General features: G+C 49.6%; 2 protein-coding genes across 2 annotated transcripts; both read right to left on the bottom strand.

The window, feature by feature from the left end:
• On the bottom strand, window positions 1-9,050 carry LGALS4 (galectin 4). The gene is made up of 9 exons (XM_066243654.1): window positions 8,891-9,050; window positions 8,514-8,602; window positions 6,089-6,293; window positions 3,765-3,899; window positions 1,354-1,380; window positions 984-1,013; window positions 599-687; window positions 319-484; window positions 1-241 (listed from the first exon to the last, which is right to left on the bottom strand). Exons 1-9 carry the CDS (start codon window positions 8,933-8,935, stop codon window positions 95-97), a joined length of 933 nt encoding a protein of 310 aa, XP_066099751.1. The 5' UTR covers window positions 8,936-9,050; the 3' UTR covers window positions 1-94.
• A 1,104-nt stretch (window positions 9,051-10,154) lies between these two features.
• On the bottom strand, window positions 10,155-26,141 carry ECH1 (enoyl-CoA hydratase 1). The gene is made up of 10 exons (XM_066243197.1): window positions 25,985-26,141; window positions 25,393-25,600; window positions 25,160-25,248; window positions 13,013-13,137; window positions 12,880-12,928; window positions 12,623-12,687; window positions 11,185-11,255; window positions 11,024-11,095; window positions 10,632-10,782; window positions 10,155-10,454 (listed from the first exon to the last, which is right to left on the bottom strand). Exons 1-10 carry the CDS (start codon window positions 26,034-26,036, stop codon window positions 10,350-10,352), a joined length of 987 nt encoding a protein of 328 aa, XP_066099294.1. The 5' UTR covers window positions 26,037-26,141; the 3' UTR covers window positions 10,155-10,349.
• Between the last annotated feature and the right edge of the window lie 59 nt (window positions 26,142-26,200).

Raw genomic sequence — 26,200 nt, forward strand, 5'->3', positions numbered from 1 at the left:
CACCCTCAGACAGTTTATTAGGGTCTTAGAAGGGTGTCTAGGGGGTCTTTCTCTTTCTCTGTATGTTCTCAGGGTTTATGGTCCCAGGAATAAATCAGATATGGACGTAGGACAAGGTAACATCACCCTTGATCTCCAAAATGTCCACCCTCTGGAAGGCCGAAAAGCGATGGGAGTAGTCGAAGAGGTGCTGGCCATTGGCGTAAACCTTGAAGCGATCCACGCCACAGCGAATGGACAGCTGTGGGGAGAAGGGCAGGCATGAGGCCAGAGCCAGGACAGAGGTTAGGGAGAAAGGGGAAAGAGGCCCAGACTCACATCAAAAAACTGGCCACGACCAAACGGGTTGTAGGAGAGCTTCCTCTCCTCGGATCCCCACGAGCCATTCAGATAGCTGTTCCGAACCACAACACCCTCAGACAGGCGGGGGTTAATGTGCAGAGCCAAGTCACCTGAGAGTCCCACCTTGAAATTGATGACAAAGCTGGGGACAAAGAGAAAGAGTCAGAAGTGGGGGGAGGAGGGAGTTGGGGATTGGACTCTTGGGTCTGAGAGAGGAGAGGAGCTAAGGATCCCCACCTCAGTCTCGGTTCTATACCTCTGGCTTGTGGGGGGCACGTAGCCCTTGATTGTGATGGTTCTTCGGGATGTAAGCCCCCCTTGCAATTTTCCCTCAAATGGCACAGGCTGTGGAAAGAGAACATGGGGCCCCACCATCTCTCAGGTCCTCAGAAGCCAGATTCAAGGACACATTTTCAGAGAGGGGCCCTTACTCTTTCTGGGAAATGGCCCCAACCCCTGTTGCCTGCCCCACCCTGACCACCAACTCCTTCTTCTTTCCTCCTCTGGTCTCAAATACTTTCTGCCCTCTCTATCTCCTGCCTTCTCAGGGCTCCCCATGGGTCAGGGCCCCTAACTCCCCATTAGCTCCTGCTGCCCCACAAATAGTCCAGCACAGGGTCCTACACATCAGGGCTCCTTACCGGGTTGAAGGTTGGTGGTCCCTGCATGTCCTGTGAAGTGAATAAGAAAAGATGTTATTCTATAATACTAAACAAATATTTATGATGCACCTACAACATACAGGTATATGTCTAGGTGCAGGGTTAGTACTCCTGGGGATCTAACCTCTATGACCCTCTCAGTTCCCACCACCCCCACTGGATGGCCACACAGCCCTCCCACTTACAGGCAGTTATTTAGCAGGGGTAGGTAGTTCTGTCCAGGACCTTACCCGGACAGAAAAAGGTAGGAACAGTGAGAGTGACTGGGTCCTTCAGCTGCCCCAGGACCTCATCAGTCTCCAAACCTCCACCTCAAGGGGAAATTTGTCTCCCATAAGCAGGTACTTACTGGGTATGCTGGAATAGTCATGGGGCTCTGTGGGCATGGAGAGAGAAGGCGATGAGAAGGACTCCACACTAGAGCCTGGAGGGTATCAAGCATGCCTGCCCTGGGGCAGCCCACCACCACCCAAGGGAACTCCGGGGTTGAAGGGTGGCACCAGATTGCTCATTAATGGAGAGGGACTCCCTGTGTTTAGGGGCCTCCAGTGCACAGTGAATCTCACTCCACCCCTTAGGGCAAGCCTGACAGATTCTATTTTTGTACCCTCTCCTACCTGGCTTCCTCATCTGTCCCTCACTTGTCCCTCCCCTCCTCCCACAATCCAGAGCAGCACAATGAAGTGGACACCCCTCCAGGCCCACATAATACCCGTGCTCAGCTCATCCCCAACCACGTAATACCCATGCTCAGCTCATCCCCAACCACGTAATACCCGTGCTCAGCTCATCCCCAACCACGTAATACCCGTGCTCAGCTCATCCCCAACCACGTAGTACCCGTGCTCAGCTCATCCCCAACCACGTAATACCCGTGCTCAGCTCATCCCCAACCACGTAGTACCCGTGCTCAGCTCATCCCCAACCACGTAGTACCCGTGCTCAGCTCATCCCCAACCACGTAGTACCCGTGCTCAGCTCATCCCCAACCACGTAGTACCCGTGCTCAGCTCATCCCCAACCACGTAGTACCCGTGCTCAGCTCATCCCCAACCACGTAGTACCCGTGCTCAGCTCATCCCCAACCACGTAGTACCCGTGCTCAGCTCATCCCCAACCACGTAGTACCCGTGCTCAGCTCATCCTCAACCACGTAGTACCCTTGCTCAGCTCATCCCCAACCACCATTTGCCCTTCACTCTATGCGCCCACCACCAGGGCAACAAAGAGTCCTTGGTACCAGCCAAGTTCTTGTCTCTGTCTCAGACTCTCAGTCTGTGCAAGGATCTCTGTTTCTGTTTCTCTGTTTCTATAGCTGTCTCTCACTCACACCTTCTCCCAGGATTCCTTCTGCCCAAAACACCTTTCCCTTCCCTAGTTTACTTTTATTCACTCTGTTCTCTTTTTTCTATTGACCTCCTTTCTGCCTTGACTTCCATTTTAAGCCAGCTATTCTGAAGGCCTGTTTCTGAAGGTCTTATTGTTGTTGGGGTTTTTTTTTAATGCATTGATGAAACATGATCCGCCCTGCCCAGCTGGCTCAGTGGTAGAGCACTGGCCCAGCATGTGGATGTCCCGGGTTCAATTCTAGGTTAGAGTATGCAAGAGAACTGCCCATCTGCTTCTCCACCTCTCTCCCTCTCACTTCTCTTTCTCTTTCTCTCTCTCTCTCTTCTCCTCCTGCAGCCATGGCTCAATTGGAGCGAGTTGGTCCCGGGTGCTGAAGATGGCTCCATGGCCTCTGCCTCAGGTGCTAAGAAGAGCTTGGTTGCTGAGCAATGGAGCAACGGAGCAATGCCCTAGATGGGCAGAGCATCACCCCCTAGTGGGGTTGCCGGGTGGATCCCAGTTGGGGTACACGTGGGTGTCTATCTCTCTGCCTCCCCTCCTTTTACTGAATTAAAAAAAAAAGAAGCCTTTAGGCTCATGATCACCTTATAGATGAAGACATTCCAACATTTCCTCATCAGGAAGCAGAGGAATGGTATGAGTATAGACCCCTGTGGCTCTGCCACTTGCTGGTCCATGACCATGGGTAACATACTTAGGCTCTCTGTGTCTCAGTTCCCACATCTGTAAAATGGGGCTGATGATCATCAAAGCACTTTCCCCATGGAGGTGCTGGGAGCTTACAGGTTGGGCATGTGGAGCCCTTAGCTGAAGGGCATGTCAGGAGTCTAGAGTTTGGGCTTCTCTGAGTAGTTCTAGTGCATGCGTTCTGGTGGCCATTTCTTCACTGTGGCCCCAGGAGTGGGGTTTCGGTCACTGGGTCAGCTTTCACATGTCTGGTCAGCTTTCACAGGCGCTGCCCAGTCGTTCTCCAAGGAATGGGAGTGTCTGCCAGTCTGCAGCCTCACCAACAATCAATATTGTGTGCCTTTCTCATTGTGGCTCTTCTGGTGGGCGTAGTGGTAGCTCATGGTGATTTTCAGTGAGTTTCTCAGGTGACCAGTGATGTTAGGTTGACTCTCATGAACTTGTTTGCTATCCCTGTCGTTTTTGTTCCTCCTTATCTTTACTTCCTGACTCAACTTTCTTACCTCCATCTCCTCCAAGAAGCCCTTACTTAAGACTCCCCAAAGTTCCAGCATGTGTCCCCATCCTGGCCCTGACCACTTGTGGCCAACACTAGCTGGTGACATAGTAGACTGTCTTCACCCTCTGGTCCACAGCATCATCCAGCGAAGGGTACCAAGAAGTAAAGGAATGTGAGAATGAATTAGTTAAAGGAAGCAAATAAGAGAGGGAAACACTACACACGTCGTTTGGGGCGGGCTGGCCTCCAATGAAATTGATTGATTGAAGCTCCAGGTCCCCATCCACTTGCAGGTGGGTGACCATCTGTAGAGGGAGCCGGTGCCCGAACTCATAGAATGGATTTCCGTTTACCACCACCTGGAGGGCAAGGTAAGGTCAGAGTCAGCACCATAACTTGGGGAAGGTAGAGACAGGAAGCAGGGAACAGGGGTCTTTTTAACTTGGTGTCAAAAGTCTTGGAGGAGAGCTGGAATAGTCTCAAAGTCAGGAACCATGGAGTTCACAGGTCAGAGATGAAGCTGGGGTCAAGAGTCAGCTCACAGATTGGTGGATGAGAGAGAACCTAGAATTTAGTGTGCGGATGGAGATCAGGAGAGAATTGAGTTTGAGTCCTGGTTTGAGCACCAAATGAGTTGAGTTGGAGGTCTAGCTCTGACATATCTTGGCTATGTGGCCTCAGGTAAATCACTTCACTTGTCTGAGACTTCATTTTTTTATCTGTAAAATGGGAGGCTCATGCTGGGATTACTGAAAGATTAAAACCAGCAAAGCATGTCAGAGGCATTGTACAAGACCCTTCCTTGTACTGTAATCATATCTCAGCATATGGTTCTAGTTACAGCGCTGAGCAACGGCCATGGGCTGAGAGCCAGCTCGGCAGGACTGAGCGCTTCCTACATGCTAAGCACTTTCCACGGTGGTATCAACATGGTGATTCTCTCAACAGCTCTGTGAGGCAGGACAGGGATTGTTTCTTTTGTTTAAGAAAGCAGAGGCTCCAGAGCGCAGAGTGACCAGCTCAAGATCACACTTTAGGGAAAGGCAAAGCTCAGACTCGAATCCTGTCTGTCCAACCTCAAACCATGGTGCTAACCTCTGGACATGAGGTTAGAAATCTGGTGCCCGTATGAGGGCAAATAAAGTTCAGGTCGGTGGTCCAGCCTGCAGTTCCTCTCTAGGGGAGCCCTCCCATGTGGGATGCATATGCCCAGCGTGTCTACTCAGTGTCACTTATGGGGAGCTGAACGTGGGGACGGAGTGAACTCAGAACAGGTACACCGGGAGTCCTGCACAACCATCAGAAGGGGCAGACCAGGTGTGACAGCAACACAGGGTCTGTAACACACGAGTGATGATAAGAACAGAAGCAGAAGGGGACACACAGCATCGAGTCCACACAGAGTTAAAAAAACAAAGGCACAGAAAGAGATCCAGGTGGAGAGGAGTCAGGATAAAGGCCACCCTGGGGGAGGGGCATGAGGGAGCTCCTGGTTTTGGACCTAGGGGCTGGTTACACAAGGGCATTCTCTCTGTGAAAAACCATGAGCTGTGTACCTATGGTGTGCACTTTTCTGTACCTGGGTCACACTTCAATAACACATTAAAAAAAAAAACAACTTGCACCATAGCAACCAGTCACAACGTATGGGTCTCATTTGGACCCTGATTCAAATAAATTGTAGAAAACAACGAAGTCATTCATGAGGTGCCCACACAGTCTGGATATGTGGCAACACTAAGCAAGGACTGTCAACGTTTTAGGTGTGATCGCGGCAGTGTGGCTGTGTTGATAAAAACTGAAATATTGATGAAGCTGTGTGATATCTGGGGCTTGCTCTGCAATGATCTGGGAGGGGGAGTGTGAGGGAAGGTGGCAGGGCTGGAGCTGGCCTTGGCGACCACGGCTTCACTGTGTCACCGTCACCCGGTGCTTCCCTGTGTGTGTGTTTGGAGTTCTCCATGAGAAATACAAGTACACATTATTTTGCAAGAACACAAAATACATATTAAACATATTAGAAGCCTTTCTGCGGTAGAGGAATGAAGATGAGAAAAAGAGATAAAACAAAATTTTGACAGGAAAGAAAGAAAAGGAAAAAGTAGGAAGTAGAAAGGGCAGAGGGAGGGGGAAGGGAAGGAAAAAAGAAAGAGTAGGAGTGAAAGAGGGGAGGGGTGGGAAGGAGTGGGGTGGGGAGGGGAGGGGTGAGGAGGGGAGAAGTGGGAAGGGGTGGGGTGGAGAGGGGAGGGGAGGGGTGGGGAGGGGAGGGGTGGGGTAAGGAGGGGAGAGGTGGGAAGGGGTGGGGAGGGGAGGGCTGGGGAGGGCTGGGGTGGGGAAGGGAAGGCTGGGGAGGGGTGGGGTGGGGAAAGGAAGGCTGGGGAGGGGTGGGGTGAGGAAGGGAGGGGATGGGAGGGGAGGGGAGGGGTGGGAAGGGGTGGGGTGAGGAGGGGAGGGGTGGGAAGGGGTGGGGTGGGGTGGGGTGGGGTGGGGAGGGGAGGGGAGGGGACCAGAGCAGAGGCTCCGCTCCACCCCACCCAGGAGCTCCAACCTTGTAGTGCTCCGCCATGACAAGGAACACCAGCTCGAAGGCAGCACCCTTGCTGAAGGGCATGCTCCTTTTCTTCTCCTCGTTGCCCCACCGGCCACCCTGCTGTGCATTGAAGACCACCTTGTCCCAGCCATCAAAGCGGGGATTGAAGTGGAAGGCGATGTCGGCCCCCGGGCCCTGTCCAACTGTGAAGTTCACAAAGAACCTGGGGGAACATGAAGAGTTGTTCCCTGACCCTGCGTGCGAGCCCCGGAGACCCTCCTCCAGGAAGCCCTCTGTTCCACCTTGTTCCAGGGTTCCTGATGAAGTGACTTTGGCACTGTTGACCCAAGACAGGAGGGGGGGGCCCTTAGTTCGCAGAGGCGGGGTCCCACCTCCACCCCGTCACTCACTGCCTTTCCTTACTAGACTCCTCCCCAGCTCCCTCAAATAAGACTGACACAGGGATTCCTGAGTTCACCTTCGGTCACCATGGACCAGGCACTGTCCTAGGAACTCCACATCTATCAATCCAGGCCTCTAGCTCCCTCACTGGCCCTGTAGACCATTCCCCACATGCAGCCAGAGGGACCCTGTAAATATCCAAGTCAGAGTAGCTTCCCTTCCCTCACACGAGCATCCCCAAAGTGATCCCTTCCAGGCCGGCACACACTTCTCTCAGGGCCTTTCACCTGACTGTTCTTTCTGCCTGGACCAGCCCTCCCCCCTCAGATACACCTAGCCCTCCCCTCCTCCACCTCCATCAGGCTTTTTTTTTTTTTTTTTTACAGAGACCGAGTCAGAGAGAGGGATAGATAAGGACAGACAGACAAGAACGGAGAGAGATGAGAAGCATCAATTATTAATTTTTCCTTGCGACACCTTAGTTGTTGATTGATTGCTTTCTCATATGTGCCTTGACTGTGGGGCTACAGCAGACCCAGTAACCCCTTGCTCGAGCCAGCGACCTTGGGTCCAAGCTAGTGAGCTTTGCTCAAACCAGATGAGCCCACGCTCAAGCTGGCGACCTCAGGGTCTCAAACCTGGGTCCTCCACATCCCAGTCTGACGCTCTATCCACTGCACCACCGCCTGGTCAGGCTCCATCAGGTTTTTGCTGAAATGTTGCCTTCCTGGAAAGGCCTTTCCTGGCCAACCAATTTAAAGAGACAATGCCACACCCCTCTCCCTCACATCCATTCTCCATCTCCCTTCCCTCCTTATTTGATTCCATAGCACTTATTGCCATCTGACATATTTACATTTCACTTTTTAAAAATTTTAGTTACTGCCTGACAGGCGGTAGCGCAGTGGATAGAGCATCAGACTGGGATGCGGAGGACTCAGGTTTGAGACCCTGAGGTCACCAGCTTGAGGCGGGCTCATCTGGTTTGAGAAAAAAAAAAAAAAAGAGCTCACCAGCTTGGACCCAAGATCACTGGCTCTAGCAAGGGGTCACTTGGTCTGCTGAAGGCCTGCGGTCAAGGCACATATGAGAAAGCAATCAATGAACAACTAAGGTGTCACAATGAAAAACTGATGATTGATGCTTCTCATCTCTCTCCATTCCTGTCTGACCCTATCTATCCCTCTCTCTCTGTTTCTGTAAAAAAATAAAATAAAAATTAGTTACTGATTGATTTTAGAGAGAGAAGGGAGAGAGAGAGAGAGAGAAACATCAATTTGTGTTTCACTTATTTATGCATTCATTGGTTGATTCTTTTATGTGCCCTAAACAGGGATCGAACCTGCAACCTTGTCATGTTGGGACGATACTCTAACAAACAGAGATATCTGGCCAGGGCCTATGTATAATTTTTTTTTCTGTCCCCTCTACTAGGATATCAGCTCCATAAAGGCAGGGATCTTTGTCCTGTTGCCTGCTCTGTGCACGGGCACAGAGTGGACACTCAATGAGCAAAGAAACAATGAACATAGAAGCAATAATTCCATGATGTCAGTTCAATTATTATCACCATTTTAAGGTCATAAAAAAAAACAGGCTAAGACTTATTTTAATGCTTACTTTCTAGTTCTACATCTTTTACACACTGAATCCTCAAAACAATCCCATTTTACAGATGGGAAACTAAAGCACAGAGAGGCACAGTAGCTTTCCAAGTCACACAGCTGGTGACAGAGCTGACTAGGCTCTGGCTGGGCCTCTGATTTTCTTTCTTGCCATCATACCCATTAACTCCAATCCAGCAGCCCAATTCTGGGGCCACCTCGTTTGGTGAGCCTCCTTACCCTTCCGAGACTCCAGGGCTACCCTCCTCCTGATCTGATGATCATTAAGCCCTGGACTCCCCAGACCAGGGCTGGTCTTTGGTCATCAGGTGGGTGGCCTAGAGCCCTTCCCCAACCAGGATGGAAAAAGGGAAAGGTCGGAAGTCCCCAGTTTATAGCCCCCTCCCAGCCTAGCCTGGCCTGGGGGAGAGTCTTACCTTTTCATGTGCTCGCTAGCCACTCCTTGGATGTAAACAGACATCCCCACACTGAGACCTCCAGGAATGGGCTGGTTGTAGGGCAGACTCTGTAGAAGGGACTGGGTGAGGGGCCTTGAAGGCCATCTATCTATCACAGCCTCTTCCCCTAAAGAAACCCCCGACTCCCTTAAGCAAGGGCAAGGAAATTAAGGGGTGAAGATGAAGAGGCTGAGAGTTTGGTATGGGCATAAACAGCCTGAGTGACAGAGTGGGAGTAAGTCAGGCCCAGGAGTCAGGTGGGCACCTTGGAAGTTCAGGGCGAGAGTAAATTGGTGTATGGGGGTCAGGGTGGAGCTAGGCCAGGGCCTGGGTTAAGGCCTAGGCTGGCATCTCACCGGGTTGAAGGTGGGCTTGTAGCCGGGTGCAGGGACAAAGGCCATCTTGAGAGGCTGGGCTTGTTGCTGGTCTTGTGAGAAGAGCTGCAGGAACGGGAAATGGTGACAGATGGAGGGTGGTGGCTGGCTTTTATAGCTGAGGATAAGGGAGTGGTGGCAGGGCAGGGTTCATAGGGTCCCTCTTCAGAGCATCCCAGGCTCACATCTTCCCCTAGGGAACCCCCGGTCTTCCTTCTCTCACCAGCCTCAGTGGGAACCAACCAGAACCCAGATAATCTGGGTCAGGCCTCGGGGAACTCAGGTCAGGGACCCCTCTTCTAGATCCTTCTGCAAAGAGGAAGTACTAGCAAACTTTGGCCTTGCCAGCACCTTATCAGAGTCCACAAAACCCTTCCTGGACCTTTGTTAGCAGAGGGAGGGTGAGGTCAGGCAAGCTGGGCAGGGCAGGGCTGCAGGAGTGGCCCAGAACAGGTGGGCAATGGAAGCAAATGAAAGCAGGGAGTGACTGCGTGTTCTTGAGACTCCAGGAACTGTCAGAGGACCTAAATTGATTGCATGCCAACTACATGCTTTCTATTGTATACATAGTGATTTAGATCATTGACTTCTGCAGCCAGAGATTTTGGGTTCAAATCTGCCTCTGCCACTTCCTTGCTGTGTGTTTTGGATCAGTGCCTTACCTGCAATTTACCCATTTGCCCATCTGTAAAATGGGGATATCAATAGTACCAACTTCATAGGTCCTTGAAAGAAGTCAGTAAGTTAATAAAGGCTCAGGACAGGATTTGGCATATAGAAGGCACTAAATTTATGCTCGGTCTCTTGTATTCATTCCAAGCATAAATCCAGGAGGGTGGAAGTATATGGATGTATATGTACATGGATGAGAAAACCCAAAACTTAAAGAAATGAGGCAGCTGGCTGGAGTTTGGGTAGCAATGGAACCCTAGCTGGACTCTAGCACCAGCACTGTGCAGTGAGTGGGAGTCAGGCCGGGTAACACCACCCTCAAGCCTGAAGCAGGCAGGGATATCAACTGTAGCCTTTGAACCCAGAGCCATGTGACTTTTCTCTGCTCCACCCATACCAGACTTTCTATTGGCCCTGGCTTGTCTACTGCCAGCTCTGAATGGTCATCACCTGCATGGCTCCCATCCTCATTGGTCAAAGCTCTCCCCCCAACCTTCAGCACAACTGCGGTCCATGGACCCCCATGTGTCTCTTAGCCCCTTTCTGCCTCTCCGTCTCCAATAAGGACACCAGATTCTTTATTTCACTTTATTGTTAGTGTGGTGAAGATACGGACCTGGGCATGAAGAAATCAGCGTCATAAAGTTATAAATTGAGAGACTGGGTAAGAAGGCAGCAAGGTGAGAATCTTCACTAATCCTCCCTCTCGAAGGATAAGGAAACATAGGTACAAGGTAGCACCAGGGCTTGGGACGTTAAGGGAGGGCTCTCAGAGCTTGGAGAAGGTGACGCTCTTCAGTTCCTTCTTCTCCATTGCTGCCTGGACGGACTTCATGATGTCCTGGGTTTGCAGCATGCCCATGTTCCAGGCAGTCTGATAAAGAGAGTAAGTGGGTAATGGAAAGGATAGGTCAAGACTGGAGTTGGACCAATAAAAAACGGAACATAGCAGCACACCAATCAAATGACAAGGCCTACAGAGGCTGCTGAGCCCTGATTGGTTGCTCTGGCATCGGGGAAGGGCTGTAATTGGTCAGATAGAGAGCCTCACCATGTAGTTGAGGCCCTCGGCCACCGAATGGTCGCGGGAGTAGAGCAGGTTGACTTTGGTGCCTTGAACTGCCACAGGGCTTTTGCTGGAAATCTCCGCTGCCAGGGCAAAGGCCGCGTCAAGCATGACCTCTTTGTCTGGGAATACTCGGCTGCGGATGAAGAGCATCAGGAATTGGGTCTGAGAAGGGCTCTTTCCCCTCTCTCCCATATTAGAAGTGGCCAATCACGGTAGAAAGCAGAAGACACCTCATCTCTTCCCATGAAATGGACCAATGAGGTCAGGGTACAAGACTAAAATAAATAACTCAAAGAAAGGAGGACACGGGGACCCAGAAAGCCCAACAGGCCTGGCTGCCCCTGAGCTTTTCACCAGCACATGCGCAGCCCTACCTGACCAGTCCACTGCTCAGGGCCTCGTCAGCCATCATCTTGCGGGCGGTGAAGGCCAGCTCGTTGACCAGACTGCAGGAAGGCAGGGTATATCAGGGAACAGCAGGCATTCCCGTCCAGGAGAGGCCCTTTGGTCTCCTCCCCCAGGTTTCCCCACCCACCTCTGGCTTCCGATGACTCTGGGCAGACGCTGCAGTGTTCCTACATCGGCGGCCAGACCCACATCCACCTCCTGGGGGGAGCAACCCTGTCAGTGCTTGGTTTCTGCCCAGTATTGGCCCCCATGCAACCTCAATACCAGCGAAAATTCTGCACTTACTGCAGAGGTCCCACTTCACCCTTAACTCAACCCTCCCTCCAATATTCCATTCCATTTCCATCCATATACTTTCACTCATGGAGTTTCCTTTAGTCCAGAATAGAGCCCAACTTCCAATTCCTCTGCCAACTCAATTCCTCTGGGTCAACCACTTCCATCTCCAGAGGGAGTTCCTCCTTAACCGTGCTCAGTTACCCCCTTACTGCATCCACGGGTTCCATCCTCTCTCCTGACCACTCTGGCACTGACCTCATGATGCAGTAAACATATGGGCCTTCAGCTTCCCTCAGCCTTCCCCTGGCCCCATTCTTTTACTCATTCCCAACCTCACCTGGACTGCATGACCATGCTTAACTTCTTCCATGACTAAACCTTACTTTTTTTTTTTTTAAGGTTTTATTTATTGATTTTAGAGAGAGAGAGATGGGGAGAGGAGCAAGAGGCATCAACTTGCAGCAGTTGCTCCTGGTATGTGCTTTGATTGGGCAAACCCTGGGCCTTAAACCAGCGACCTCAGCATTCCAGGTCAAGGCTCCATCCACTGTGCCACTAGACTACACTCCATCCACTGTGCCACTATAATTGACTCTTACTTTTTTTTTTTTTTTGTATTTTTCTGAAGCTGGAAACAGGGAGGCAGTCAGACAGACTCCCTCATGTGCCCGATCGGGATCCAACCGGCACGCCCACCAGGGGGCGTCGCTCTGTGCGACCAGAGCCACTCTAGCGCCTGAGGCAGAGGCCATGGAGCCATCCCCAGCGCCCAGGCCATCTTTGGTAAGGTATTGGCAAAGACCTGGCATTCTAATTAAGTGGGATGGCAGGGAAGAAGAGAGGGTCCTGAAGTGTCTACATGTTCCCTGTGGCTGTGTGTGAACAGCAGACTGTATGGGGCTGGGGGGAGGGGTGGAAGCCCAGCGCCCAGGCCATCTTTGCTCCAATGAAGCCTTGGTTGTGGGAGGGGAAGAGAGAGACAGAGAGGAAGAAGAGGGGGAGGGGTGGAGAAGCAGATGGGCGCTTCTCCTGTGTGCCCTGGCTGGGAATCGAACCCGGGACTCCTGCACGCCAGGCCGACGCTCTACCACTGAGCCAACCGGCCAGGGCTGACTCTTACTTTTTAAGGGTCAGTTCTGACTAACTCTTCCATGAAGCCCTCTGGGCTCACTCCAGGCTCTCTCTAGTCACTCCCACCTCCTTAACCTGCGCTGTCCTTGCTCTGCCACTCAATGCCCAACTCTAAGCAGGATTCAAGGAAACAGAAGCTCAGGAGGATGGCTCACCTTCACCTGAAAGTAAGCATCCTGGGCACAGTACCGGATGTCACAGGCAGTGATGAGGTCCACACCTGGGAAGTAGAGGCCAGGAACACTAAACAACCTCAAGGACCAACCCCTCTACCCAGGCCACCGCCTAGCACTTTGGTACAAAATCTATCCAGCGACGGATCTGAGGCTGGAGGCCATTGGCTGAGGCGGAAGGGCGACAGCCAATAGGCATGCAGCCAAGAATGAGTTCCGGGATGGGTGGATGCACTCACCTCCGCCAATGCAGCCCCCGTGGATGGCTGCGATCACCGGTTTAGGACACTGGAAGAAAACACGAGAGGCGGAATCAGGGCTGTCCCAGGAGAGGTGGACAGGAAGGATGCCCTACCAGCTCCCCAGAGTCACCTTCTCGATGACGCTGAAGGTCTCTTGGTATTTGGCGATGATGTTACGGAGGTTCCAGCTTATGCGGGCCACATCATCTCCTTCAGGCTGAAGGATAGTTGAAGCCATGTCCATTAGGTCGATACCTGGTGGGGAGGTGTGAGGAGACTCAGCCTCTCAGGCCCTACCTAGGTAGAGTCGAGAACCCAGGCTGAGCCTATTTACACCCACAAACCACTACAGTGGAGAAAGCAACTCACGTAGGGCTTAGCGAGGGGATGTGAAATAATAAAAGTTAACATTTATTGAGTCTCTCACGACTCACTTTGTTCTCACAACAACCCTATGAGGTGGGTACTATTACTATCTACAATTTAGGTTGTAAACTGAGGCACAGGGAACTTACACCACTTGCCCAAGTCCACACTGGCTTGTGAGTAGTGGAACTGTGATTTCGAACCCAGTACCACGAATCGTGCTTTTCACCATTATGCTAGATGTCTTGGTGGTCAAGGTTTTTGCCTTGAGCAATTGAGTTTATGGTGCTAGTTTCCTGGGATAGGAAGATGTGAGGTGGAGCAATTCTGGGGGTTCCAACTGCAAGACAATTTCAAACCTGACCTTTCCCTCACTTGTCAGTCTCCATTATCCCTGCTCTGGAGTCCATGGTGTGCCCTGGTCTCTGGGCTTCCACACCCCCCCCCCAGCCCCATACAGTCTGCTGTTCACACACAGCCACAGGGAACATTCAGGACCCTCTCTTCTTCCCTGCCATCCCACTTAATTAGAATGCCAGGTCTTTGCCAATACCTTACCAGCTCTGCACAAAAATCATTTCCACCTGATTAGGTGGTGGTGCAGTGAATAGAGCATCGGCCTGGGATGCTGAGGACCCAGATTTGAAACCTTGAGGTTGCCAGCTTGAGTGTGAGCTCGTCCAGCTTGAGCACGGCCTCACTAGCTTGAGCTCGGGGTTTGCTGGCTTGAACATGGGATCATAGGCATAACCCCATGGTCACTGGCTTGAGTCCAAAGGTCGCTGGCTTGAAGCCCAGGGTTGTTGGCTTGAGCCCAAGGTCTCTGGCTTAAGCAAGGGGTCACCGGCTTGGCTGGAGCCCCTGGGGCAAGGCACATATGAGAAAGCAATCAATGAACAACTAAGGTGCTGCAACTATGAGTTGACGTTTCTCATCTTTCCCTTCCTATCTCTCTCTCACTGAAAAGAAAAAAATTATTTTCAACCTACTCCTTTGGGTACACAGGCCTCCAACAGTTCCAACAACACAGCACATTCCCTTCCTAGGACCTTTGGGCTTCTTGTTCTGTTTGCCTAAAATAGTCCTGCCCCCTGTGGTGGTCCCAAGACTCACTCCATCACTCTATCCATGCCACAGCTCAGAGGTCACCTTGTCAGAAAGGTCTGCTTTGGCTACTGGAGCAAAATAGCAGCCCATCACGCTCCATCTCCTACACTGCCCACCTGTTACCACATAATTCTGTGCTTATATCATTCAGTGCCTGTCTCCCATCTAGGATGAGAGCTCCAGAAGCAGAGAATTTCTGTCTTTTTGTCCACCACTGTATCCCCAATGCCTGAACAGGAGCTAGTACATAGTAGCTGCTCAATAAATGAACAATACAGACAGTTCCTGCCCTCATGGAGCTGCCACATGGGAGAGAAAAACACAGATGAAAACATTTTGTCAGATGATGATAAATACTATAACTAAAGAAGGAAAATGAGAAAGAGAGAGAGAGAGAGAGAGAGTGTGTGTGTGTGTGTGTGTGGTGAGGGCTGCTGCAGTATTAATTTTAGGTGGTCAGGGACTTTCTCACTGAAAAAATGACATTTGAGTAGAGATGTGGAAGAGAGGCAGGGAGACATAGGGACATCTGGGATGAGAGCTCCAGATGTCAGGAACAGCCAGTGCAAAGGCCGGTGGGAGGAATGGCCCTGGTCTGTGTGAGGATGTCCAGGAGGCCAAGGTAGCTGGAGTGGAATGTGCAAGGGGGAAAGTGGGAAGAGTCAAGATCAGAGAAGTGAGAAGTGATGGGGCCAGTTGTGTGGGGCCTCAGGGGCCAAGGGGTGGACTTTGGCTTCTACTCTAGTAAGACAGAGATATGAGATAGTTCTGAGCAGAATCATCCTTCACTTTCTTCCTCCCAGGCTTAATCTTTCTCATCCTGTTGCCTGTCCTCTAACAATTCAGTTAACAAATCTGAAAAATCATTTCCATGCACATCCACAACCCCGACTCTCAGGCTTGGTCACCTCCACAGTTTGTTTAAATAAGTGAGAAGGGAGGAGTGTTGGCTCAGGGTAGAGCTGAATTTGTGCAAGTTAAATATGTTTAAATTGGGACCCCGTGTGTGACTTTGGTCAGGTCACTTCATCCTCTGAGTCTTCGGTGTCTTCTCTGTAAAACGAGGGTAAAGCCCTTTTGAGAGCTGACGGGGCTGCAAGGCCTCCAGGAGACAGAGGTCAGAGGCCCTGTGAAGAGCCTGACATGAACGGCCTCACAAGTCACTACCATCACAGACTCCACTTCAGCCGAGGCCAGATCAGTCCGACCGCCTTTGCTGCCTTCCCCTCCATGCCTGAGAAGCCCAAGTGACCCACAGGGGCCACACTTCCTCCCAGAACAAGCCCAGCTTGGCACCTTGTGATCCCTCCTCCAATTGGTTTTTCTGGTTTACCTGACTTACCTGGACCTGCAAATGCTGGCTTTCAGAACCCCTTGAAATAAAGGGTCCCCAGCCAGGGGTACAAGAGAAGTCCCCCATCTTGTTCCCCTGTGAATCTTGAAATGCTTTAGGTATCATTCATAATCACAATGAAGTTTTCATAATCACCAATAATAACGCCTACATCCAAAAAAGTGTTAACACGTATCAACATATAATGCGTGCGCGCTCACTGATTCCTCACAGCAACCCGAGGTAGGTGCTGATGTTATCTCCATTCTCTTCAGATGAGGAAACGGCCACACAGAGAGGCGAAGGGGTGTGTGCAGGAGGCAGCTATGGGAGGTGGCTGGCTGCTGGGGCCAGAGCCCTTGCTTTGAACCAGCACTCCAGATACCTGGGGTATAATCACTTAGCAGTTATTAGCAAGAACTCTGCAGCCACCCTGAGGTTGAAAATCCCAGCTCTGTCACTTACCACTTGTGAGAACTGTGTATTTCTTCTCTCTGGGCCAAAGTTTCCATACAAATAAAATGGGGATGAGCCCTGGCCGGTTTGCTCAGTGGATAGAACTTCAGCCTAGCATATAAAAAACCCTGGGTTCGAATCCTGCTCAGGGCACACAGAAGCAACCATCTGCTTCTCTTCCCTTCCCTCTCCCCCTTCTTTTTCTTTTCTCTTCCCACAGCCAATGGCTTGACTGGTTTGAGCATCACCCTGGGTGCTAAAGATAACTCAGTTGGTCCAAGTGTCAGCCTTAGGCACTAAAAATAGTTCAGTCGATTCAAGCCCCAGCCCCAGACAGGGGTTGAGAGGTGGATCCCGGTCAGGGTGCATGCAGGAGTCTGTCTCACTATTTTCCCTCTTCTCAGTTAAAAAATAAATAAATAAAAGTAAACTAGGAATGAGCCTGACCTGTGGTGGCACAGTAGATAGAGCATAGACCTGGAATGTTGGTGTTGCCAGTTCAAGGCCCCAAGCTTGCAGGGTTAAGACACATGTGAGAAGCAACTACGGGTTGATGCTTCCTGCCCCCCCCCACCTGCTCTTCTTTATCTCTCTCTAAAATCAATAAAATCGATCAATAAAAATTAAATTTTAAAAAAAGGGCATGGGAACGAAACCTGTCCTGTAGGGTTGTGGTGAGAATTAATTACTGGCAGTCCTTGGGTTAAGAATGAGATAGGTTCTGTAGATTTGTTCTTAAGTTACATTTGTATGTAAGTTGGAATAGGTACATTTACCTATTAAATGCAACTTAGATGTTTGTCTTAATATAGTATTTATTTTTTATCTTTCTGTGCATATAAATACTTAAAAAGTTTCAAACCTAACCTACCTTGTTTGTAACCCAGGGACTGCCTATGAGTGAAGTGCTTAGACCCTCCACGAATGCTAAATAAGTGTGGGCTATATTTTCTCTTCTGTTTAAATTCGTAGTTCCATTCTATCCTTAAAACTACTAATAAACTGAGTTTCTTCTCTCTGGCCCTCTGAGTCCTGCTATTATGGGATGAGCGAGATAGCCACCATCAGCTGGGAGCTGAAACATGAGGGCACCAGGCCTGGGACAGCTACAGATGAACCTTCATGTCCCGCTTCTCAGGCATGTGCTGTATGAGGGCAAGGGGTCAGAGACAGGGGCTGATTCCTGCTTCTGGGTCCCTGGCGCCAGGGAGGGGCTGGCACGGGAGTGTCCTCGTGGAATGTTGAAACAGAGGGAGGAATGTGCAAAGATGTTAACAGAAGAAACAAACAAAAAATAGATCTTTTACTGTCTGCTTCCCCACTGAGTTGGGAACACCATAAAGACAGGACCTGGGGCTGTCTCAGTCATCACTGAGCTCCCAGCATGGGGCTGGGCCCTGTGCAGAAAGCTGTTGAGGCCCTGGCCGGTTGGCTCAGCAGTAGAGCGTTGGCCTGGCATGCGGGGGACCCGGGTTCGATTCCCGGGCGGGGTACATAGGAGAAGCGCCCATTTGCTTCTCCACCCCCCCCTTCCTCTCTGTCTCTCTCTTCCCCTCCCGCAGAGAGACTCCATTGGAGCAGAGATGGCCCGGGCGCTGGGGATGGCTCCTTGGCCTCTGCCCCAGGCGCTAGAGTGGCTCTGGTCCCTGCAGAGCAACGCCCTGGAGGGGCAGAGCATCGTCCCCTGGTGGGCAGAGCGTTGCCCCTGGTGGGCGTGCCGGGTGGATCCCGGTCGGGCACATGTGGGAATCTGTTTGACTATCTTTCCCCATTTCCAGCTTCAGAAAAATACAAAAAAAAAAAAAAGAAAGCTGTTGAGTGCCACTGAGGTCATAATTTGCTAAAATACCGCTCCAGGTATTTTTGGAAAATCTATCACAGTAGGACATGGCTGTTTATTAGATGAGCAGAAAAGAAAGAGTCTGACAATGTGGTGGTACAATGGATAAAGTGCTGACCTGTAACACTGAGGTTGCCAGTTCGAATCCCTGGGCTTGCCTGGTCAAGGCACATACAGGAAGCAACAACTATGAGTTGATGCATCCCACTTCTCCCTCCACTCCATTCTCTAAAAAATCAATAAACAAAATCTAAAAAGAAAAGAAAGATATGCTATGGCAACCAGAACATTTTAAGGTCTTTCAAGTAGTATAAAATGGACCTGCAGAAAAGTGTTCTCAAGTTGCAAAGTTGGAGCTGAAATGTGGTATCAAACCAGTTGCAAAAAGTACACAGCAGCCATCTCCTGAGGTCACACCTGGAACCCAGACACGTAAGAAAGCTTCAGGACATGTAGCTCGTGGCCCCATATCGTCGCATAACCTAATCATGTGCATATTTCACAAGATTCACATTCTTCTGCTCTGCTTGCTCATAACCCTCCCTAATTGTATTTTCATAGTCTTTCAAGAGACACACCTGATTCCAACTTGTAGAGTAAACGTAGGCTGCTCCTTCTTCACCCAGGTGGAACCTGGAGAACTCAGTGCTATGAGTACCAAGGAGTGAGGCTGACTTTCTGAAGTAAAAGCTTCATTCTGATTAAGAACAACTTCTAAATGTTTTTACCTCCGATAATGACTATATACTTTTATTTTTTATTTTATTTTATTTTTATGTGAGAAAGACAGAGAGACAGGAACATCGAGCTGTTCCTGTATGTGCCGTCTGGGGATTGAACTGGCAATGTATGCACTTCAGGAGGATGCTCCAACCAACCAAGCTATCTGGCCAGGGCAACGACTATATTCTTGTTTTATGTTTTGAAAAATTTGCTCTTGAGTTGGAAGGCACCACTCACTGCCGGGTGGGATGGGCCACTGCAGAGCTGGCAGTGGGGTCTGCGCCTGAAGCAGCGGCAACTGCAATCCAGAAATCTGTATTTCCGATGGCTTTAGGTGACCCCTGTGTTTTGGTCGTTTGACCCCCGCCGGGGTCGCGACCCACAGGTTGAGAACCGCTGCTGTAGGTGATGCTTAGCTTTCCTTATGGATCTTCTCAGAGAAGATACAGTAACTATGGGCTCTGGTTGGATAAGCTACAAACAACTACTGGACAGGGAAAATTCTGGAGAGAATTATCACTTAAAAGAAGCTTTCTGGCACCAAGTGAGTTACCTGGTTTTAAAGCTTTGAGCCTGAGGCCAAGTTGCATTTGTGCTTGAAGAGCCAGAAGAGAGACTCAGGGTGACCCTAGCTGCTGAAAAGTGAGGTGGTAAATTCAAGAAAAGAGACAACCAGAGAAGGGAGTTCCCAATTCTGTGTGTAAACTGCCTGAATTGCTTGCTGACATGAAGCATGCATGCAGCCCGAGAGATTTAAAAACTGATTCCAACTAAGCTGATTAAAACAGGAAACTCAACACTCTTTGGAGTTCTATAGTAGGTTCCAGAGTTTCTACAACATCTTCCAATATTCCAATATCCAGGATACAGTCCAAACCTACTCCAAATACAAAGAAAAAGGAATGAGACTCATTTTTTTCAAAAGAAAAGATAATAAACAGAGATTGACCTGAAGGCAAACCAGATGTGGGAATTAGGAGACAAAGATTTTCAAGCAGCCACTATAACTATGCTTAATGACTCAAAGATAGATATGCTTGGCTTGACCTGTGGTGGCGCAGTGGATAAAGCGTCGACCTGGAAATGCTGAGGTCGCCGGTTCGAAACCCTGGGCTTGCCTGGTCAAGGCACATATGGGAGTTGATGCTTCCAGCTCCTCCCCCCTTCTCTCTCTCTGTCTCCCCTCCCCCCCCTCTCTCTCTCTCTCCCCGCTCTAAAATGAATAAATAAATAAAAAAAAATTTTTTTAAATAAAATCTCAGTCTTTAAAAAAAAATCTTTAAAAAAAAAATAAAGATAGATATGCTCGTGATAAATAAAAAGACATGAAACTTCAGCAGAGTGATGGAAAGTATAAAAAAAAGAACCAAATGGAAAATTGAGAACTCTGAATGACAAAACCAGAAATTAAAAATAATCACTGGAGCCTGACCGATGGTGGTGCAGTGGATAGAGCATTGACCTGGGATGCTGACGTCCCAGGTTTGAAACCCCAAGGTCACCGGCTTGAGCACAGGCTCACCAGCTTGAGCATAGGTTTGCCAGCTTGAGCATGGGATCATAGACATGACCACATGGTCGCTGGTTTGAGCCCAGAGGTCTCTGACTTGAGCAAGGGGTCACTGGCTCAGCTGTAGCCCTCGGTCAAGGCACATAAGAAAGCAATGAATGCCCTGGCCGGTTGGCTCAGCGGTAGAGCATCGGCCTGGTGTGCGGGGGGACCTGGGTTCGATTCTCGGCCAGGGCACATAGGAGAAGCGCCCATTTGCTTCTCCACCCCCCCCTTCCTCTCTGTCTCTCTCTTCCCCTCCCGCAGCCAAGGCTCCATTGGAGCAAAGATGGCCCGGGCGCTGGGGATGGCTCCTTGGCCTCTGCCCCAGGTGCTGGAGTGGCTCTGGTCGCGGCAGAGCCACGCCCCGGAGGGGCAGAGCATCGCCCCCTGGTGGGCAGAGCGTAGCCCCTGGTGGGCGTGCCGGGTGCCGGTCGGGCGCATGCGGGAGTCTGTCTGACTGTCTCTCCCCGTTTCCAGCTTCAGAAAAAAAAAAAAAAAAAAAAAAGAAAGAAAGCAATGAGTGAACTAAGGTGCCACAACAAATTGATGCTTCTCATCCCTCTCCTTTCCTGTCTCTCTCTCGCGCATGTGCTTTTAAAAAAAATTTACTGAACAGATTTAACGCAGAATAGAGATGACAAAGGAGTCAGTGAATCTGGTCAATGGAAATTACACAGCTAAGGAACAGACCTGAGGGACGATCAAAAAATCTAACAGAAATGAAACTGGAAATCAGTTCATGTGTGTTGGATAACTGCATGAAAGCATGTTATTATTATACCACACTTGACTGACAAAATTTTTAAAAAGACTCTCAGAAGTTGAGGGTTTTAAGTCCAGACTCCAGACTTCCTGTCATGTTCTGTTAGGACTAATTTCTGAATTGAATGTTTTTAATTTCAAAAAATGATAAAAGAAGAAGTTAGAAGCTGCTGAAAGAGTCCTGGATAGGTGGTGCAGTTGGTTACAGCATCATGCCAATATGCCAAGGTTGTGGGCTGGGTGACTCAGTGGATAAAACATCATCCCAGTCCAATGAGGTCATAGGTTTGAACCCTGGTCAGGGTGCATACGAGATGGAATGATGAGTTGATGCTTTTCTCTCTTTCTCTCCCTTACTCTCTCAAATCAATAGAAAAATTAAATTTAAAAAGCTGTTGAAAACCCTAATTAAGGACTGACCAGTGGTGGCACAGTGGACAGAGCATTGACCTGGGATGCTAACGTCCCAGGTTCAAAACCCCGAGGTCGCTAGCTTGAGTGTGGGGTTGCCGGTTTGAATGTGGGATCATCAACACAATCCGAAAGTTAATAGCTTGAAATTCAAGGTTGCCGGCTTAAAGTCCAAGGTTGCTGGCTTGGGCAAGGGATCACTAGCTCAGCTTGAGCCCCCCGGGCAAGGCATGTATGAAAAGCAATTAATGAACAACTAAAGTGACGCAACTATGAGTTGATGCAACTCACCTCTCTCTGTTCTCTCTCTCTCCCTCCCTCCCTGCAAAAGAAAAGGAAAAAAAAAAAGAAAACCCTAATTAAGACGCATTGCTTCTCTGATCTGTGGTAGTGCAGTGGATAAAAGTGTGGACCTGAAGAAAAAAAAAAGTGTGGACCTGGAATGCTGAGGGCTTGGGTTAGAAACCCTGAAATTGCTGGGTCAAGGCAGATATGAGAAGCAACCGCTATGAGTTTATACTTCCCACTACTATGCCACCACGGCTTTCTCTCTCTCTCACTTCTCTCTAAAATCAAGAAATAAAATCTTTAGAAAAAGAAAAAAAGCAGCACCACTTATATTGAAACATTTATATTTTACTCCCTACCCGATCCTTCTAGAAGTTTGGAAACTCTGAATGGTTATTATTACTACACAGCAATATGGTTGTCTGCATAAATTCAATAAGAATATGTTCTGTTTTATAACAGGACACAATTGGAAACTGGTGTATTACCAAGACTTTGAATGGAATGTCATGTTTGAGAGAGACGTGCATAGACTCTAGAGAGCATCAGAAAGCTTTAAGGACTTAAGATTAACTTTGGAAGCCGATAAAAGCTCCTTGGCCTGGTATCTTACTCACAGGGTTCACAACAGTCTTTCTGGAAAAGGAACAAAGGAAATCGATAGGTATTGCAGGCAAATGTTGATGGCTACTGTGTAGCTTGGCCTCTTAGCCCTGAGAGGCTAAAGTTCAATCTGGAGATTCCTCATGAAATTCCAGAAAAGCAGATTTAAAAGAGTCTATATGATCAATTACTATTCTTGTCATACTCACGCACACAGGCCGAATCTATTTATTTATTTATTTATGGCAGAGACATAGAGAGACAGACAGAGGGACAGATAGGGACAGACAGACAGAAAGGGAGAAAGATGAGCAGCATCAATTCTTTGTTGCGGCACCTTAGTTGTTCATTGATTGCTTTCTCATATGTGCCTTGACAGGGGGGCTATAGCAGACCGAGTGATCCCCTGCTCAAGCGGACGACCTTGGGGTTTCTGAAACTGGGTCCTCTGCGTCCCAGTCCAATGCTCTATCCACTGCACCACTGCCTGGTCAGGCCAGGCCAAATTTATTGAAACTAGATTTATACAATAAATTAGTCTTTAGTTATCTTTGATAAAATGAGGGTTATTTTATGTTTTAAAAATTATTGATTGATTTCAGAGAGAGGAAGGCAGAGAGAGAGACAGACAGAAACATTAATCTATTTCTTTTTTTTTTTTTACAGAGGCAGAGATAGATAGGGACAGACAGATAGGAATGGAGAGAGATGAGAAGCATCAATCATCAGTTTCTTGTTGCACATTGCGACTTCTTAGTTGTTCATTGATTGCTTTCTCATATGTGCCTTGACCGCGGGCCTTCAGCAGACCGAGTAACCCCCTGCTGGAGCCAGCAACCCTGGGTCCAAGCTGGTGAGCTCTTTCCTCAAGCCAGATGAGCCCGCGCTCAAGCTGACGACCTCAGGGTCTCGAACCTGGGTCCTTCCGCATCCCAGTCCGACGCTCTATCCACTGCGCCACCACCTGGTCAGGCTAATCTATTTCTGTATGTGCTTTGACCAGGGATTGAACCAACAACCTTTGCATATCAGGACAATGCTCTAACCAACTGAGCTATTTGTCGGCCAGGGAAAAATGAGGGTGATTTTAGAGAGAAAAATTATTCTAATAGGAAGCATCATGCCCAACTGTGGATAGTAGATTCCAATTTGGTTGTCTTTAAAATCTTATTTTTTACCTGCGGATCAGACTGGTTCCTGAATTTTTCTAATGAAAGTTTTTGGCTGCAGCCCTCCTGATAGTGTTTTGTTCTTTTCCCATCCTTTGCCTTGCAATTATTGAGAACTAAAACTGTTTTTCTGAGCCTTGCAATTACAGACCCCAGCCAGAAAACATAATGTAAATTTCAGGTAAGTCATCACAACAGCTCATGCTTAGACAGTTTCAGTGACTGATGCTGTATAAGCCACACGAAGAGCTTGCTTGAGTTGCTGTCAGCATGTTTATCAGGGACATTCAGATAGCAGATCAGGGGAATCTGTTAGATTGTGACTGCCTGCCTCCATTTCAGCAAAAATGAAGCTCTAAGCTTTTTTCTTTTTTTCTTTTTTTGTATTTTTCTGAAGTTGGAAACGGGGAGGCAGTCAGACAGACTCCCGCATGCACCTGACCGGGATCCACCCGGCATGCCCACCAGGGAGCAATGCTCTGCCCATCTGGGGCATCGCTCTGCCACAACCAGAGCCATTCTAGTGCCTGAGGCAGAGGCCATGGAGCCATCCTCAGCGCCCGGGCCAACTTTGCTCCAATGGAGCCTTGGCTGCGGGAGGAGAAGAGAGAGACAGAGAGGAAGGAGAGGGGGAGGGGTGGAGAAGCAGATGGGCGCTTCTCCTGTGTGCCCTGGCGGGGAATCGAACCTGGGACTCCTGCACACCAGGCTGATGCTCTACCACTGAGCCAACCGGCCAGGGCCGAAACTCTAAGCCTTTTATCTGGAGGTCTTTCCTACTGGCAGTCTTGAAGACTCAGAGACTAACTTGTGGTTTGCTCTGAGTATTACTTAGAATACAGGTATTCTGGCCTAATACTTAATCTACCATGGTTGTGGTGCCCCTCTAAGGCTCAGGGACCACTGCCTGACCAGGCGGTGGCGCAGTGGATAAAGCGTCAGACTGGGATGCGGAGGACCCATGTTTGAGACCCGAGATCGCCAGCTTGATAGCGGGCTCATCTGGTTTGAGCAAGGCTCACCAGCTTGAGCCCAAAGTTGCTGGCTCGAGCAAGGGGTCACTTTGTCTGCTGGAACCCCCCAGTCAAGGCATATGTGAGAAAGCAATCAATGAACAGCTAAGGTGGTCAGGCGTGGATATTGACATTCTGATCAGCATCAAATAATCTTAGGAACAAAGCCTCATGTGTGTTGACCACAGAGACAGAGTTCTGGATAAACTAGAGATAACATCCAGGCCTCAGTTCTGTTTTAGCTCCAGGCCCAGAAAAGCAGCCAAATGGCACTATGGCAGACATCAGGACCAAATGCACTGATTTAGCTACACTCTACCCAAAACTTGATCTTTGCCAAAATGTAATACTCCCTCCTAGCACCAACCAATCAGTAAAGACCATGACCCTAGCCACGACCTTGACCATGACCTTAACCACAACCTTAACTCCGTGAGTCATCATGATTAACAATTTTCCCCCGATATAATCCATCCTCTGGAAGCCATTGGGAGCCAGGTCTTTGAGTATTTAGCTAACTTGTCTTTAGTTGTGAACCACTTCCTAAAACTAAACCTTTAATTCTTTGCTGCATTAAAAAAAAAAATAAAGAAGCATTGCTCTATTTCCAGTAGGAGGGGAGAGGTGGGGATGGGAGTGGAGTATACCCCATACCTGCAGTGAACATTTTTCCTGCACCAGAGATCACCACAGCCCGACAGTCAGCATCTTGGGAGATCTTGTTGAAACACTCCACCATCTCACTGTGGAGGAACAAGGAGTGAAGAAGGGCTGTGTCTGGGGTGGAATCCCCTACCCTCCTGTCTGTTTCCCATGCTCTACCCCTGCTCAACCCCTCATTCCCTGCCTCCTCCTGCAGTCAGGCCTCCAGGATCTGCAGGCCAGACCTCCAGAAGGCCTTGTTCATGGCATTCCTCTTCTCAGGCCGGTTCAGCTGTACGTGCAGAATGTGTTTCTGGGCAGCTGTCACCCGAAGGGACTCATAATTGTGATGTGGAGCTTCACTGCCAGCTGCTCTGGAGGCCTCAACTTGTGCAGAGGAGCCCATGGGGCGAAGGCTAAGGTTTAGACCCAGGTGGGTGGGGACTGTTAGTCCTGGGGAGATAATGAAGAAAAAGCCTTTGATAATCCCAGATTGGGGAGCACTTTCAAGAACAGAGGGCACACATCTCAGTGACACCAGACTAGGGAACATAGACCTTTAAAAATAGTTTAGGCAGATACAGAGTTTAAGATTAGGAATGCAATTACCAACGACCTCAATCTGGGGACCACTTCAGACCTTTGATCCTGGGACTGACCCCAGATTGGGGACATGGGCCATGGGGGACCCGAATGTAAGACACATACCTATAGATCTGGGGAGCCCTTGGAGTACACACGGATCCCTGAGTTTAAGGGACCCGGACCCTCCCTGTCCTACGATCTCCATGACAGCAAGACAGTGCAGTGGACCCCCAGAGGTCAGAGGTGACTCACGCAACGTCAGCAGGTCGCGGAATCTGCGAGAAGCCGCCATGGTCGCCACCATCGCTACTGAGTTGTTGGAGTTAACTCGACCGGACAAAACCAAGGGGAAGCACAAAGGCAGCCATGTTAGGGGAGGGCATCGATGCCGCAACCTGACGGCGGTGACGCCCCTCCTCCTGCCATCTTTACTAAGGGCAACCGGAAATAGCTTGCTTGGTTCGTTGG

The sequence above is a fragment of the Saccopteryx bilineata genome, chromosome 9 (assembly GCF_036850765.1).
Source record: "Saccopteryx bilineata isolate mSacBil1 chromosome 9, mSacBil1_pri_phased_curated, whole genome shotgun sequence".
Taxonomy (NCBI): Eukaryota; Metazoa; Chordata; class Mammalia; order Chiroptera; family Emballonuridae; genus Saccopteryx; species Saccopteryx bilineata.